Source organism: Lissotriton vulgaris, chromosome 5 (assembly GCF_964263255.1).
Source record: "Lissotriton vulgaris chromosome 5, aLisVul1.2, whole genome shotgun sequence".
NCBI lineage: Eukaryota > Metazoa > Chordata > Amphibia > Caudata > Salamandridae > Lissotriton > Lissotriton vulgaris.
In genome coordinates this window covers 2,008,806,241-2,008,824,199 of record NC_141693.1, presented here as the reverse complement: position 1 = coordinate 2,008,824,199, position 17,959 = coordinate 2,008,806,241, and the positions used below count along the sequence as shown (strand labels likewise).

Below are 17,959 nucleotides of genomic sequence, written 5' to 3'. Positions count from 1 at the left end.
CTTTAGTAACCAGTACATTTTCGACTGTTGAAATGCGTGGGTATGTGGCCACCCCTTTCACCACAGCCCCTCGCTTTGTCAAGGACTCACTCGTCAGATGTCACTTGCTGGAGTTTGCGCCTCTCCGCATTGGTCAGTTGAACCTGGGGGCGGCGTGTGCGCATCAGCAGGTGCCCACACAGCGCCCTCCCCTCTCTCCACGCGAGGGGCTGCTGCAGAGACCCCCTCTCAAATCCGCCCTCCCTCCGCCTCCCAGAGGGAGGGGCAGCGCCGAAGGCTTGGCTCTTTCTTGCAAACCAAGTATCTGCCAACGTGAGGGGTGATTACCAGCCAATTAGGGGGGTCAGAGAGGCTGATATAAAAGCGGCCGAGGACCTGCCAGGGGAAGTCTGCCAGACACCTCGACAGCACGAGACAGGAGCGGTGTGTGCCAGGCCGCTCTGCACCAGAAGCCCCCTGCACCAGGAGACCCTCTCCACGCAGTCTGGAAGCCAGCCACCCTCTGTCCCTCTCCAGCCACCCCCCACCCCCCCAAAAAAACAACTTTGAAGAAGCAGCTCATTACCCCCCTCCCTTTTTTGCCACACCTCAAAGAGGTTGCCCACCTCAGCGCCCTTCTAATCCCCCCCCCCCGGCTCTGCGACCACCTCAAAGCTAACTGTGACGTCTCAAGGACCTGCGCCTACCTGCGGCGCTGTGTTCCACCTCGAACCCCTACGCCCGCCTCGAGGCACTGCAGGCATCACAAGGATCTGAGCACTCTGTGCCAGAGCTCGAGGCGCTGAGTTCACCTCAAGGCCCTGCGTCCACTTCAAGGCGCTGCGTTCACCTCAAGGCCCTGCGCCCACCTTACGGCTCTGTGCCCCGTCCAGGCGCTGCGCCCACCCCAAGGCTCTGTGCCCCCTCCAGGCGCTGCGCCCACGCCGAGGCCTGGGGGTTTGTTGCCACCTCAAGACTCTGCCCACGTCAAGGCGCTGTGCCCACATTTAGGCGCTGTGCCCACGTCAGGGCGCTGTGCCCAGAGCAGAGGGCTCGATGATGGGCTCTGTGTTGCCGGCGGAGACCCTGGTGCTGAAGGGCGGTTTGAAGCCGGGCCAGGGGCTCTCCCTGGCAGAGATGATCACCTCGGACATCCTGCACAGTTTCCTCTACGGCAGGTGGAGGAACGTCCTGGGGGAGCAGCTCTTCGAGGAGAAGACGGCCCACGCCAGCCCGAAGACGGCCTTCACAGCCGAGGTCCTGGCGCAATCCTTCTCCGGCGGTGAGTACCTGGGCCCGGGGCCGGGGGTGGGGTCCGTGTGAAGGGGGCATGTCCCTGGCCATCCCTGTCCCAAAATAATTACCAGGCCCCTGAGGGACCAGCGCAGTGAAGCGGATACATGTGTGTGGGTAACCAAGAGCTCTCCGGCCCACCAATGGAGCTGCGCGTAAAGGCACCTGGCTGGGCCCCCCGACCCCGGGGAAACTACCCGTACAGCGCAGGCGGCGAGTACCTGGGCTCGCAAACTCCTTGGGAACCCTCAGCCCAAGGCCTGGGACATGTGTATGTGTGTGTGTGTCTGTGAGAGGGGCGGGAGGTCGCGAAAGAATATGCGCGTAAAGATGCAGGTATAGACGCACTTTCAGCCACCTGGCTCGTTCAATGTAAACTCCTGCTCCTTGGGAAGTGACATTCACCTGGTTTCTACAGAGCCCCAGAAGAAGCAGGTCTGTCTGGGCGAGAGGTGACTCTTAGCGGGTGTGGCGCACTGCACATCCTGCGGATTGTACAGGTCTTGCAGCCCAGCCGCGCAAACGCGCCAAGCAGGACCTGGGCTGTGATCCCGGCGCCCCCAGCAGCCCCACCCTGCCTCGGTTCCCAAGGGACCCCCTCCACTCTCCTCTCCCATGGCAGGGCCTTCCGTGGAGCCCTTTATGGCAGCTTCTAGGCGTGTAATACCACTTGACTGCAAAGGCAGCGCTCTTAAAAGGAATCATTTAGTTAACTCGGGCCTGACCCGCGGAGGCTCCGGCGCGGCCCATGAATTTCTAAGAAGGCGCTGCCTTTTCTGTGGGACGTGTCAGCGCTCCCCAGAAGCCATTCATCACCCTGCCCGGCCGGGCACCCCCGGCAGGTCCCTTTCACCCACCCTGCTCCTGTCTTAATTTACTGTGAAGCCTAATTCTGCGCCATTCAGCGCATGTCAGGCGCGTAATCGGCCCATTTAGGCGCTGGATTCCTGCGCTTTTAAACAAGTCGTGCCCACAGTGGGCGCCCCTTTATGGCCGCGCCATTCATGCCAGCCTAATGAATTTGAAATTAGCCGTTCCTTTTGGGGCGCCCCCGAAGAATGCCCGTCAATGGCGCGCCATGACAAATCGCTGGATGCGCAGAAACGGACACCGTTTAACCCGGGCTCCCAGGCTGCACTCCCGCCGCGCGGGTTCCCAGGTACGGGCTCCGGGGCCCAGGGCCCCCACTGCCCAGTCCTGCCCATGTTTTGTGCCTCTCGCTTTTCCTCCCATTCACTCCTCTGACCCCCTTTCTTGCAGTCTTTTCCCAGGCGGGACTTAGGGGGACACAGGAGCCTTTTACCCTGCGGGATTCGGGGCTTTCCGGGGGCGCAGAGGGAGGGCGGTGTGATGGGGGCTTGATGTGGGGTGTATGGGAAGAAGTGAGGATTGGGGTTACACAGGGAGTAGTAAAAGAAGAGGGGCAGCGAAGGAGAAAGAGGCGGAGGTCAAAACCTGCGCGCTCTGCGCCCGCGAGGCTGCAAGAAGCGCGCGCTTCATGGCCAAGTGAGGAGAGGAAGTCGCCCGGGATGATGAAAGGTGCTTATTAAAAGGGCTTGATTAAAAGGGCTTTATTAAATTAGCCTAAGTCACTGCGTACAAATAACGAGCGTGGGTGTTTGTCTGTCTCTCTGTACCCAGAGTGTCATTAAAATGGCTATCATTCTCACCTCTTCCATTTAGCGCCTCGAGTCGGCCGAGCTAGAGTTATAAGCGCTATATAAATACATTCTATCCACATACGTACATTAGAGCATTAAAGACAGCTCATAGCGAATGAAGGGGCGGCCTACGCGGCATTAAAATGGATCTATTTCCTTGACAGAAGGTTTACCCCCCGCCGACCGTTCGACATTAAAAAAGTTACAAAGATTGATGGGGGGGGGGGGTGATCAACATGTCGATGCAGATATCTTATATTATAGGGGTTTATGTTATAGAACAAACTAGGGTTGTATTTCTCACCGAAAGTAAATGTGTACAAGACGACAGTGCTCTCGTAACACTACATATATGTTGAATTTATACGGCGCCCATTACCTCAACGAGGTTGAGATTTTAGTAAAGTAAATGTTGCAAAGTGATGGATTTTTTGGGGCAGCGGTGGGTGGCTTCGAGGTAGGTCTGGCACCCGTCGGGACACAGGGGGGTGAACACCGCCCGGTGTATGTCTGACACCCGCTGGCACACTGGGGGTGCCCGGGGTAGGTCTGGCACAGGGGTGAACACCGCCCGGGGTGGGTCTGGCACAGGGGTGAACACCGCCCGGGGTAGGTCTGACGCCCGCTGGCACACAGGGTGACCCTCTCTCTCCTTCCCCCCTCAGAGGTGCAGAAGCTGTCCAGCCTGGTGCTGCCCACCGAGGTCATCATCGCCCAGAGCTCCATCCCCGGGGAAGGCCTCGGCATCTTCTCAAAGACGTGGATCAAGGCCGGCACCGAGATGGGGCCCTTCACGGGCAGGGTCATCTCCCCGGACCACGTGGACCTGTGCAAGAACAACAACCTGATGTGGGAGGTAAGAGAGCCGCGTGCTGGCACCAGCACACGTGGATGAGTGTGAAAACACACTCACGTGCACACACACGCACACACACACACGTACATTCATCTCACCAGAGCACAACAACAATCTGATGTGGGAGGTAAGAGAGGCGGCGTGGTGACACAAGCACACATGGATGCGTGTGAAAACACACTCACGTGCACACACACACACACACGTGCACACACACGTGCACACACACGTGCACACACACGTACATTCATCTCACCAGAGCACAGCAATCTGATGTGGGAGGTAAGAGAGCCGGCGGCGTGTGACACCAGCACACATGATGAGTGTGAAAACACACTCACGTGCACACACACGCACACACACGTCCATACACACACGTGCACACACACTTACATTAATCTCACCAGAGCACAGCAACAATCTGATGTGGGAGGTAAGAGAGCCGGCGTGGTGGCACCATCACACATGGATATTTTCACATACCCACATACATATTCTCGATCACACACACACAATTCAAGTTTGTGCAAGAAAAAGAACCGACGTGTGAGGTAAGGGGCCATGTGTGGCGATGCAGACACACCTGCACGCACAACAAATTACACGCAGATAGGGTCATCTCATCTCCACAGGCCATTAGTACAAGAACCAGCAGGCCCAACATTGTAACACAAACACACATGTGCACACATACAAGTGGACGCACACAGAAAGACAATATACTTAGACACATATCTGTACATGGAAAGGATACATTTGCTGACACACACACAGCCGGACACATAAACATGAACACACACATGGACCCCCACAGTAAATATGCGTGCACATATGCAGAGATGTAGCTATAGGGATTAGAGACAGTCACGCACAAGCACACAGAGAAGCTATGCACATATACATTGAGGCAGAAAACATACATTAACAAGCTCATCCGCATACTGGGCGATGAGACATGCACATACGTGCACAAAATATCACACATATGCACACAGCCCCACACATACATCTCGAGTCCTATACAAATAAATATACACAAATCCCCAGGCACACACATAACTCCACACACGCAAGCCCGCGCCCAAAAACACACGCAGGCACATATTACTCCGTGAAGGTTTGCGCAGACATGCATCTACATGGGCAGACATACATCTACATGGAGGAGGCGTTCACACACACGAGCGCACACATCTGCAGCGCGATGGGATGTTCGTACATGAACACAAATATCACACGCATGTTCACCCACATTCACACACGTGAACAGTCTTAGCACACACGTACAAGCACACAGGCCCTCCAAAGGTGCACACACAGGCACATGTACAGAGGAGAGACGCGTAGAGAGAGGATGAAACAGACCAACAGATCAAAGTGAAGGGGCGACGGGCGCAGGAGTGAAGCACCCTGATGCGCAGAGCCCCCTTTACACGGGACAGGAGTACAGTATCCGGATGCACAAAAGCCCGACCGATTACTTGATACAGGAGTAAAGTATCCTTATGCACAGAGCCCCCTTTACATGATGCAGGAGTAAAGTATCCCGCTGCACAGAGCTCCGTTTACATGATGCAGGAGTAAAGTATCCTGTGATGCACGTAGCTTGTTAGATGGTGCAGGAGTAAAGTATCCTAAGGAACAGACCCCCCTTCACACGGGGCAGGAGTAAAGTATCCTGGTGCACAGAGCCCCGTGGAGAAGTGTGGCACAATGGTTAGAGCGGCAGACCCTGATGCAGAGGTCTGGCCTGGGACCAGGGTTCAATTCCCCGCCTCGGCGGTCTTGGACTCCCCGGGCCTGATAATTCTCGCCTCGGTGCCTATTCTAATCATGGGTCCCAGCTGCAACAGCGCTGGGATGCCTGGCCTTCACCTTGGGGGTGCCCAGGAGTGGACATTTCACAGGGAAAGGCCAGGAAGGGTTCCTCAGCGGTATGCAGCGCCGCGACGCCTATGGGTATTAGTGCGCTTTACAGGTACAAATTACATTTACATTACATTTAGAAGGCGCAGGTGTAATCCATGTGTTCTGATGGACAGATGCCGTTTATATGGCGCGGGAGTCATTTCTGTAGAGAGTCGTCTGGCGGCAAACATATGAGAGTCAATCTCTGTGACCTCACCGCCCCCTTTACCTTCGCTTACAGCATCCCCCCCCCCCCCCCCCACACACACACATACTAGCACCTTTTATTTGATCCCATCTGGTTCCCTCCAAACTCACGCCGTGTGAAGCCGCTCTCATATTCGAGAGTTGGTCGTGTAGTCTTCAATTACCTCCTTGGGTGCTCGTTTCACCGTGCGCCCATTGCACCAGCCACCACGAGGCGCTATAAGGCCTACGGGCCATGAGCACTTTACGCATTCATGTAATTTGTTTTGTGACTTTATGTAGCGCCGACTCAGCCCTTCCCAACAGGGAAAGCTGCCGGGTAGATAAATACATCACCTCTGCGGACTGCGGCCGCGCTGGCGGTAAACTCAGCGCCGGGGTTACCGCAGCGCTATGTCCCGCTCCCGGCAGAGGAGGGCAGGCTCAGCCTACCACGCCAACCCCAGCCCCTCCTGCACCAGACCTGGGGGCTCTGGAGCCCAGGATCACGGCGAGTGTGTGTCAGGCGAGGCCTCGGGGGGCTGGTAATTGCAGCAAATGAATACCGCTTTCTGAGGGGACCGGGTCATAAATGAGCGAAGCTGTCGCCCCTGACATCAAACGACACTCAGTCATTAGACAACACTCTGAAGGGAGCCCCGACACCCAGGGGCCCCTTGACATGACTCAACAAAGACTGCTCAGGGGCCAGGGAGGAAGAGGCTGAGGAGGGGAAACAGACTGGGGGCTGCTGAGGACAGGAGACAGGCTCGAGGCTGAGGAGAGGAGACAGGCTGAGTGAGGGCTGCTGAGGAGGGGAGACAGGCTGAGTGAGGGCTGCTGAGGAGGGGAGACAGGCCGGGGGCTGCTGAGGAAAGGAGACAGGCTGGGGGCTGCTGAGGAAAGGAGACAGGCTGGGGGCTGCTGAGGAGAGGAGACAGGTTCGAGGCTGAGGAGAGGAGACAGGCTCGAGGCTGAGGAAAGGAGACAGGCTGAGTGAGGGCTGCTGAGGAGAGGAGACAGACTGGAGGAGAGGAGACAGGTTGGGGCTGTTGAAGAGAGGAGACAGGCTGGAGGCTGAGGAGAGGAGATAGGCTGAGTGAGGGCTGCTGAGGAGAGGAGACAGACTGGAGGCTGAGGAGAGGAGACAGGCTGAGTGAGGGCTGCTGAGGAGGGGAGACAGGCCGGGGGCTGCTGAGGAAAGGAGACAGGCTCGAGGCTGAGGAGAGGAGACAGGTTGGAGGCTGAGGAGAGGAGACTGGCTAAAGGCTGCTGAGGAGATGAGATAGGTTGAGGTCTGCTGAGGAGAGGGAACAGGCTGAAGGCTGCTAGGGAGAGGAGACAGGTAGAGGCTGAGGAGAGGAGGTAGGGGAGAGGTGGCTGAGAAGATGAACCCGAAACCGGTCCCAGGATGGCTTGGCAGTTCGGGCAGGACTGTTCCCATAAGGCACTGGGTCAGACTGATTTGCATATGGCCATGTTTGAACTGGGGTGGTGGAGTGAGCTAAAGAATGATGATGGATTAAACCCAGATCAGTTGACTGGGGGTGAGTGTTTGATTTGCTCAAACGCTCCGTAGGCGAAAGGCTGCTAAGAAGAGGAGACCGGCTGGAGGCTGCTGAGGAGAGGAGACAGGTTGGGGTCTGCTAAGGAGAGGAGACAGGCTAGAGGCTGCTAAGAAGAGGAGACCGGCTGGAGGCTGCTGAGGAGAGGAGACAGGCTAGAGGGCTGGGGTTAGGGGGGCTGATCTGCACACAACCCGTGTTCTTGTTTTGGGCGGGCGGGGCCAAGAGCTGCACACATTCCTCATTTAAGCAATGTGCCCCCTCCACTCACAGCTTCTGCCCCCTCTTCCAGGTGTTCAATGAAGATGGCACCGTGCGCTACTTCATCGATGCCAGCCAGGAGGACCACCGCAGCTGGATGACGTACATCAAGTGCGCGCGCAACGAGCAGGAGCAGAACCTGGAGGTGGTGCAGATCGGAAGCAGCATCTTCTACAAAGCCATCGAGGTGAGACACCAGGGCCCCCAGGCACCGAGGGCGCCATCTTGTGGTAGGACAGGCGCCTTGAGCGTGGGAAGGGGTGGTACCTGTGGCCGCTCAGAAGCGCGCAACGGGCATGTGTTACCTGGAACACGAGTGTGATGTGTGTGTGTGTTGCCCCAGTCGAAACGCGTCGTGCCACCAGATATGGAGAAAGAAAGCACTATGTTCACTCAAACGCTGGAGCGGTCTGTACCTGATTGCTGTGTCGCCGTGGATTTGCTGCACTTTGGGATTTTGGATTCATATATATATATATCCTTTCCAATGTGACCCTCAGACCTGCAATGCGCGCTGCTACCGGTGCTCTGCGTAGGGGCCGGATCAGGGCCCAAAACAACAATTTTTCAACCAAGGATGCGGCACCGCGTCCTTGGTTGAAAAAAAAAACTGTAAAAAAATATATATATATAGGTGGGGAACCTACAGAAAATAAACTAAAGAGTAATTATCGAAGTGGTGTGCGGCGTCTTCTTCATGAAGGTTTTTGCTAAAAACACACACACACATATATATATATATATATATATATATATATATATATATATATATATATATATATATATATATATATATATATATATATATATATATATATATATATATATATATATATATATGTTTCCACTCACCACTCAGTGCTCAGGGCTGCAAGTTCCTGGCAGCTAGAATACACAGGGGTCCTCCCAGCTGTGTGATGGCGGCGACTGAGCTAGCAGGGATGACTTGAGTCACTTTTAAAATGAGAAGAAACTGACCCAATGACCAAGGCACTGACTGACCCTAGCGATATACAAGGCCCTGACTGACCATAGCAATCAACAAGGCCCTGACTGACCCTAGCGATATACAAGGCCCTGACTGACCATAGTTATATGCAAGGCCCTGACTGACCCTAGCAATATACAAGGCCCTGACTGACCCTAGCAATCAACAAGGTCCTGACTGACTCTAGCGATATACAAGGCCCAGACAGACCCTAGTGATATACAAGGCGCTGACTGACCCTAGCGATATACAAGGCCCTGACTGACCCTAGCGATATACAAGGCCCAGACAGACCCTAGCAATATACAAGACCCTGACTGACCATAGTTATATACAAGGCCCTGACTGACCCTAGCGGTATACAAGGCCCAGACAGACCCTAGAGCTGTACAAGGCCCTGACTGACCCTAGCGCTATACAAGGCCTTGACTGACCCTAGCGATATGCAAGTCCCTGACTGTCCCTAGCGATATACAAGGCGCTGACTGACCCTAGTGATATACAAGGCGCTGACTGACCCTAGCGATATACAAGGCGCTGACTGACCCTAGCGATATACAAGGCGCTGACTGACCCTAGCGATATACAAGGCCCTGACTGACCCTAGCGATATACAAGGCCCTGACTGACCCTAGCGATATACAAGGCACTGACTGACCCTAGCGATATACAAGGCCCTGACTGACCCTAGCGATATACAAGGCGCTGACTGACCATAGCGATATACAAGGCCCAGACAGACCCTAGCATTGTACAAGGCGCTGACTGACCCTAGCATTGTACAAGGCCCTGATTGACCCTAGCTATATACAAGGGCCTGACTGACCCTAGCGATATACAAGGCCCTGACTGACCCTAGCGATATACAAGGCGCTGACTGACCCTAGCGATATACAAGGCCCTGACAGACCCTAGCGATATCCAAGGCACTGTTGACCCTAGCAATATACTAGGCCCTGACTGACCCTAGCAATATACAAGGCCCAGACAGACCCTAGCGATATACAAGGCCCTGACTGACCCTAGCGATATACAAGGCCCTGACAGACCCTAGAGCTGTACAACGCCCTGACTGACCCTAGCGCTATACAAGACCCTGACTGACCATAGTTATATACAAGGCCCTGACTGACCCTAGCGCTATACAAGGCCCTGACTGACCCTAGCAATCTACAAGGCCCTGACTGACCCTAGCGATATACAAGGCCCTGACTGACCCTAGCGATATAGAAGGCCCAGACTGACCATAGTTATATACAAGGCCCTGACTGACCTTAGCAGTATACAAGGCCCTGACTGACCCTACCAATCTCCAAGGCCCTGACTGACCCTAGCGATATACAAGGCCCTGACTGACCCTAGTGATATAGAAGGCCCTGACTGACCCTAGCGATATACAATGATGGGCAGTAATGGGGTTTCTATAGACAGGTCTTCAATGGAGCCCTGGAATGTCTGTAGATTCTATTCCATGATGGGAAGTAATGGAGTTTATATGGACAAGTCTTCGATGTAGCCCCAGAATGTCTGTAGATTTTATTCCGTGATGGGCAGTAAAGGAGTTTTGATAGACAGGTCTACGATGGAGCCCTGGAAGGTCTGTAGATTCTATTCCATGATGGGCAGTATTGGAGTTTGTATGGACAGGTCCACGATGGAGCCCTGGAAGGTCTGTAGATTCTATTCCATGATGGGCAGTAATGGAGTTTCTATAGACAGGTCTTCAATGGAGCCCTGGAAGGTCTGTAGATTCCATTCCATGATGGGCAGTAATGGAGTTTGTATACACAGGTCTTCGATGGAGCCCTGGAAGGTCTGTAGATTCTATTCCATGATGGGCAGTAATGGAGTTTGTATGGACAGGTCTACGATGGAGCCCTGGAAGGATTTGTAGATTCTATTCCATGATGGGCAGTAATGGAGTTTCTATAGACAGGTCTTCAATGGAGCCCTGGAAGGTCTGTAGATTCCATTCCATGATGGGCAGTAATGGAGTTTGTATAGACAGGTCTTCGATGGAGCCCTGGAAGGTCTGTAGATTGTATACCATGATGGGCAGTAATGGAGTTTGTATGGACTGGTCTTCGATGGAACCCTGAAAGTCTGTAGATTCTATTCCATGATGGGCAGTAATAGAGTTTGTATGGACAGGTCTACGATGGAGCCCTGGAAGGTCTGTAGATTCTATTCCATGATGGGCAGTAATGGAGTTTCTATAGACAGGTCTTCGATGGAGCTTGGAATGTCTGTAGATTCTATTCCATGATGGGCAGTAATGGAGTTTGTATGGACAGGTCTACGATAGAGCCCTGGAAGGTCTGTAGATTCTATTCCATGATGGGCAGTAATGGAGTTTGTATACACAGGTCTTCGATGGAGCCCTGGAAGGTCTGTAGATTGTATTCCATGATGGGCAGTAATGGAGTTTGTATAGACAGGTCTTCGATGGAGCCCTGGAAGGTCTGTAGATACTATTCCATGATGGGCAGTAATGGAGTTTGTATGGACTGGCCTTCGATGGAGCTTGGAATGTCTGTAGATTCTATTCCATGATGGGCAGTAATGGAGTTTGTATGGACAGGTCTACGATAGAGCCCTGGAAGGTCTGTAGATTCTATTCCATGATGGGCAGTAATGGAGTTTGTATACACAGGTCTTCGATGGAGCCCTGGAAGGTCTGTAGATTCTATTCCATGATGGGCAGTAATGGAGTTTGTATGGACTGGTCTTCGATGGAGCCTGGAATGTCTGTAGATTCCATTCTATGATGGGCAGTAATGGAGTTTGTATGGACAGGTCTTCGATGGAGCCCTGGAAGGTCTGTAGATTCTATTCCATGATGGGCAGTAATGGAGTTTGTATGGACTGGTCTTCGATGGAGCTTGGAATGTCTGTAGATTCTATTCCATGATGGGCAGTAATGGAGTTTGTATGGACAGGTCTACGATGGAGCCCTGGAAGGTCTGTAGATTCTATTCCATGATGGGCAGTAATGGAGTTTGTATATACAGGTCTTTGATGGAGCCCTGGAAGGTCTGTAGATTCCATTCCATGATGGGCAGTAATGGAGTTTGTATGGACTGGTCTTCGATGGAGCCTGGAATGTCTGTAGATTCCATTCCATGATGGGCAGTAATGGAGTTTGTATGGACAGGTCTTCGATGGAGCCTGGAATGTCTGTAGATTCCATTCCATGATGGGCAGTAATGGAGTTTTGATAGACAGGTCTTTGGTGACCGCCCTGCCCTAGGTACCGAGCTGTCGACCAGCAACGAGCCTGTCAATCATCCTGACTGACAGGTTATACAAGTGACAGCACAGGAGGAGGCGCTGGACCCACGCTGTGTGACACGGTAGCGCCCAGAGCGCGCATTGATACGATCGAGGCACATCACGCCTTCAGAGTCACTGCTGCACCGAGGTTAGTGCTTTAAAAGCCAGCCAGCCGTCCACTGGGCAGCGCTGCTCGTGTGGCTTCTAGGCCCATAATGGGCGGCTTGACGCAGATAGGCCTCTCCGTGTATCTGACCCCACTCTCCTTGGCCTCTTTCTTTGCGACGAGGCGGTCTCCTCCCTCCGCACTGCAGTCGGTGGCCGGCCGAGACGACCCCCTGCCTCGCCGCAGTGCTTTGAGCGACGTGTCGCGCCACGAGGCGCTTCCAGAGCCATGTTTGATCTCTGGCACTCGACAGGGACGCGGCAGCTGAAAGCTCTGCGTTCATTTCCATTCCCGGGGGATAAGATTGCCGCCGTTTCTTCCCTCGTGTTTAGACACACACTTACGGTAATTATATGTAGGGCTTTGCAAACTGCCGCATTATGTGTGCGCCGCGCTCTGCGCACTTAAATGGCTACCTGTGGGCCCGATGTTTACCAGAAGCGCCCATCACGCCGCCGGCATTGTGCAGACGACATCTTAGCAGCGCCGCCGTCCGGCAAATCACACGGCTAAGGAGCCATTTGGGGGGCGCTTGACACACCCCCTGCTGGGATAAGAAGGGATATCTGAGCATATTCACCAGCTGGGTCATTTTAGCTTCGGAGGGATCCTGCGCGCCAGGCGCACGCGCTGCGCGCCTCCAGACACCTCCCCCCACCCCCATCCCTCCAAGAACAGCATCTGAGAAAACTTCACCTGCACCCCTCAGATCTGCCGGTTATATCACCGGTCCCCGAGAAATCAGTGGGAGAGCCAAGAATGCATCACTGCTGCAGCCTACTTGGCGCTAGGTGCCCTAGTAGGGCCTCTCCCTATAGCGCTGCGTGGCGTAGGTGCAGCGCTATCTGTCCGCACAGCTTGCTTGCCAATTAGGGGCTCCTCGCATATACCTCTAAATGCACGCAGCGCTACTTGGCTTTACGTTCTATAGTAATAATATCCGTGCATGCTGCGCTGTTCGGGTAGTAGGCGCTATGACGATCTTCTCTTCATGCAGTGCTGTGCGGCATTGGATGCTGCAGTGATATCTGTTCATGCCCCCGTGTCTGACTTAAGATGCCAGAACATATATTCATGTAGCGCTGCTTTGCATTAGGCGCTATAATAATATCTGTAAATACAGTACTACTTCTGAGGTTCTTTATGAATAAATGTTTATGAAGCGCTGCCTGCACTGGGGGCTGTAGCACTGTGCTCATAACTTGCTTGTTGGCATTTGTAATATCAGTTCGTAATGTGCTTCTTGCCATTAGGCACTAGAGTAATATATTTTCATGCAGCGCTACTTGCATAAGTGCTGACCCGCCCCTGCAGCGCTGCTTGGCATTAGGACCCGGATCCCCCAGCATGCTCCCTGCTCCCTCCTGATAACCTGACAACCCACATTAAAATCATCGACAGAGATGTGCGTGGGTGTAAAACGGCCATGTTTAATATTTGACATTTCATAAACATGACAAGGTATATTAAATTCATTATTTACAGTTATCAACACGATTTTATTAATGACTTTCCAGATGATCTTCTTCTTCAGCCAGATTCTAGTCCTCCAGCACTAAGGGGCCTTCCAGCTCACGTCTTCCATGCAGAGCATCCGCGCAAGGTGCAACCCACCTGCGTACATGAGGAGTGGGCCCCGCGCAAGGTGCAACCCACCTGTGTACATGAGGAGTGGGCCCCGCGCAAGGTGCAACCCACCTGTGTACATGAGGAGTGGGCCCCGCGCAAGGTGCAACCCAGCTGCGCACATGAGGAGTGGGCCCCGCGCAAGGTGCAACCCACCTGTGTACATGAGGAGTGGGCCCCGCGCAAGGTGCAACCCAGCTGCGCACATGAGGAGTGGGCCCCGCGCAAGGTGCAACCCACCTGTGTACATGAGGAGTGGGCCCCGCGCAAGGTGCAACCCAGCTGCGCACATGAGGAGTGGGCCCCGCGCAAGGTGCAACCCACCTGCGTACATGAGGAGTGGGCCCCGCGCAAGGTGCAACCCACCTGTGTACATGAGGAGTGGGCCCCGCGCAAGGTGCAACCCAGCTGCGCACATGAGGAGTGGTCCCCGCGCAAAGTGCAACCCAGCTGCGCACATGAGGAGTGGGCCCCGCGCAAGGTGCAACCCAGCTGCGCACATGAGGAGTGGTCCCCGCGCAAGGTGCAACTCACCTGCGTACATGAGGAGTGGGCCCCGCGCAAGGTGCAACCCACCTGTGTACATGAGGAGTGGGCCCCGCGCAAGGTGCAACCCACCTGTGTACATGAGGAGTGGGCCCCGCGCAAGGTGCAACCCAGCTGCGCACATGAGGAGTGGGCCCCGCGCAAGGTGCAACCCACCTGTGTACATGAGGAGTGGGCCCCGCGCAAGGTGCAACCCAGCTGCGCACATGAGGAGTGGGCCCCGCGCAAGGTGCAACCCAGCTGCGCACATGAGGAGTGGGCCCCACGCAAGGTGCAACCCACCTGCGTACATGAGGAGTGGGCCCCGCGCAAGGTGCAACCCACCTGTGTACATGAGGAGTGGGCCCCGCGCAAGGTGCAACCCAGCTGCGCACATGAGGAGTGGTCCCCGCGCCAGGTGCAACCCACCTGTGTACATGAGGAGTGGGCCCCGCGCAAGGTGCAACCCACCTGTGTACATGAGGAGTGGGCCCCGCGCAAGGTGCAACCCACCTGCGTACATGAGGAGTGGGCCCCGCGCAAGGTGCAACCCACCTGCGCACATGAGGAGTGGGCCCCGCGCAAGGTGCAACCCACCTGCGTACATGAGGAGTGGGCCCCGCGCAAGGTGCAGCCACCAGGCTGCCCAGGAACCCAGGAGGCTCGTAACCTGTCGCCCTAGCCTCCCCAGCCGGGGCCATATTTTCCAGCGGAAGCTTACGGTCTCCCCCCTCAGTGCTGGCCTAGAGAGTACGCAAGGCGGACTTCCGTCCATTCCGTCGGTCAATTTTACTGTTCCAAGGACTTTCTACCGCAACACGCCGCTCTAACCTACTAAGCTACAGGGACGGGTGGGTGGGAGTTCGGATTAGGACGGTGGTGGAGGGAAGAGGGAGCCGTGCCATCGATCTGGTGCCGCAGAGGAAGGAGAGGCTGGGGTCCAAGCCCCCCGGAACCTAAATAGGTCCCCAGCCTCCGACCCCTGTTCCACCGGAAGTGCGTCATTCCTCACCTTGGAAGTACTAAGTGGCCGGTCGCCCTTTGGGGCTGACCGGCCACCCCTAGACTAAACAGGTAGGGGCGGGGGCCGTGGGGGCCAGGTCCTAAGTGCACGCTTGTTAATGCTCGCGCTTGTCATAGGCGCCATTGTTATATATGCTCCTGCAGTGCTGTTTGGCATTGGAGTCCTGTTGTAATATGTGCTCTTAAAATGCTGCTTGGCATTAGGCGCTATAGTAGCGTCTGTTCATTTAGCGCTGCTCGGCATTGAGTGCTGCAGTGCTTGGCTTGGCGCTAGGCGCTATATCCGCGCCCGCCGCGCTCCCGGGCAGACACAGGCCCCCAATGGGTGTCACTTGCAGGTGCGGCGCTGCTCAGCCCCCGGAGCCGTCACCCCTACACTCCCGCTTTGGCAGAGGTTCAGGCCCCGCCCCCCGCCCATTGTGCCCGGGTGCCATCCTGAATGGGGGCCTTAAGAGAACACCTTCTGTGTGCGGAGGCTTTTTTCCGCCGGAGGATTGTTTATGGAGACATGTAAAGCGCCTCTATTCACCGCCGAGTTGGCCTTGGTAGCTAGGCAATGGAGCTTTTCAGGAGTGGAGAGGTGGAAACGGGGGGGGGGGAGGATGGGGGGGGAGGGTCTCTCCAGCAGCCCCCCCCCTCCCTCCCGGCAGCGCAGCAGGAGGGCTGGCTGGGCGCGGGGGTCCGGGCTGGTGCAGGGACAAAGGGGTACAGGTAGCGCCTAAAGCTGGCGCAGCCACTTCTAGGCGCTCAGGATCTGCAGACGAGAGGGGGAGAAGTCTTTTGTCCCCAAGGAGAAGGCGGCGATGCAGCCCCCTGGTGTGTCCAGCCCTTTCCCGGAGGTGCAGGAAGAAGCCGCCACTTCTGGGGGTCACATCTCGCTGCAGCTGCACTCTCTACCTGACAAGACACCCTCTCAGCACCCACCGCAGGGCTACTGTAGCCCCCAGCCTTTAGACCCCCTCCGCCCCCCCCCCCCCTTTCCACTTCATACTGTAAGCCTTTCCTTCCCGTTGCATTCTGTATTGCGCCCTGGGCGTCCATTGAACCCCGCCCACGTGTGCACGCCTCGAAGGTTTGTAGCTAGGTGTGCACCATATACCTTCACGTACATATATATCATGCCACGGATACCTCCCCCCACGCTCTATGTTGAGTCCGAGCCTGGGTCCACCCGACCCACGTCCTGCAGACACTTGAGCAAGATCACACCTGAGAGCGTGGGACAGGCATTGAAACCCCCCAGAGCCATAGGACCCGGACCCCCAGGTGGGCTCCCGGCCCCGCCCCATCCAAACCCACAAACCAATACTTGATGACCAGAGCTGTGGGTAAAAAAGGCCCTATTTATTATATAGAAATCATAACACAAACATGACAATGTATGATGCATACAGTTTGATGCGATGTGGATTTATCAAATTCAATCGTAAGCAATATTTACATTTACTTTAAACCATAACTTCACGATCCATCCGCAAGTCGGATAGAACTCAATTTATTTACACGAAGAATGTTGTCTGTTGCTCCAGCACTAAGGGGCGTCTGGCTCGCGCCCCCCAACACCTGAGAACCACGTGAGGCGCAACCCACCTGCGTCCTTGAGAGGGGAGCCCCTGCCATCTGGGCCTTGTCCGCCACCTGTGGGGCCCACCCCTCCGCCACCAGGCTGCCCCTCGGGGCTCACCCCTCCACCACCAGGCTGCCCCTTGGGGCTCACCCCTCCACCACCAGGCTGCCCCTCGGGGCTCACCCCTCCACCACCAGGCTGCCCCTCGGGGCTCACCCCTCCACCACCAGGCTGCCCCTCGGGGCCCACCCCTCCACCACCAGGCTGCCCCTCGGGGCTCACCCCTCCACCACCAGGCTGCCCCTCGGGGCCCACCCCTCCACCACCAGGCTGCCCCTCGGGGCTCACCCCTCCACCACCAGGCTGCCCCTCGGGGCCCACCCCTCCACCACCAGGCTGCCCCTCAGGGCTCACCCCTCCACCACCAGGCTGCCCCTCAGGGCTCACCCCTCCACCACCAGGCTGCCCCTTGGGGCTCCTAGGGAATAACCAGGGGCGGGGCCCCCTGCCCTAGTTTGTAAACTGGCGACCTTGCCCCCAGCCGGTGTCTCCATTCTCGCTGGGGGGAGCTTACCGTCTCCCCCCTCAGTGCTGGCCTAGGGAGTGTGCAGGGGGACTCCCCTTAACAATGTAAAGGCAATGTATGTGGCCTCCTTCCCGCCACTCTCTATTCGACATCCAACACCTCCCCAATCTCTACCTCAAGGGACGGGTGGGTGGGAGATTCATGGGGACCCCCTGCATACCAGGGCCGGCGCCGTAAGGAAGAGCGGGCGAGGACCAGGGCAAGGTGCCCTAAAAAGGCCCAGGCCCACTCCTCCCCCTCGGTGTTGCCGGCTCCGGCCGGAAGTGACGTCACAACGCTGCCCCGGAAGTGATTCCTGCTGCAGTCATGCTTCGAACTTCGATGAGAACCCCCTCCCCCCCCAAAAAAAAGAGGAGGAGGGGCGTGACCGGGTTCCCGGGGGGGGGGGGGGACCGCGTCCTAATGGCACACTTCATTATATTTCGCGCTCTTCCAGACATGTTACCCGCAGAAGGCTTCCAAGCCTGGGTCGCCGCCGCTGCCTTGGACAGCATGG

At 55.8% G+C, this 17,959-nt stretch overlaps 1 protein-coding gene across 1 annotated transcript in view; it reads left to right on the top strand.

Annotated features, from left to right (window-relative positions):
* The first annotated feature begins 404 nt into the window (after positions 1-404).
* PRDM12 (PR/SET domain 12) overlaps positions 405-17,959 on the top strand; it is a 31,793-nt gene continuing 14,238 nt past the window's right edge. Inside the window, exons 1-3 of the mRNA XM_086920597.1 lie at positions 405-1,261; positions 3,599-3,789; positions 7,741-7,896. Of these exons, the coding sequence (XP_086776723.1) occupies positions 1,036-1,261; positions 3,599-3,789; positions 7,741-7,896 (573 nt within the window). The 5' untranslated portion in view covers positions 405-1,035. The remainder of the gene's footprint in view (positions 1,262-3,598; positions 3,790-7,740; positions 7,897-17,959) is intronic.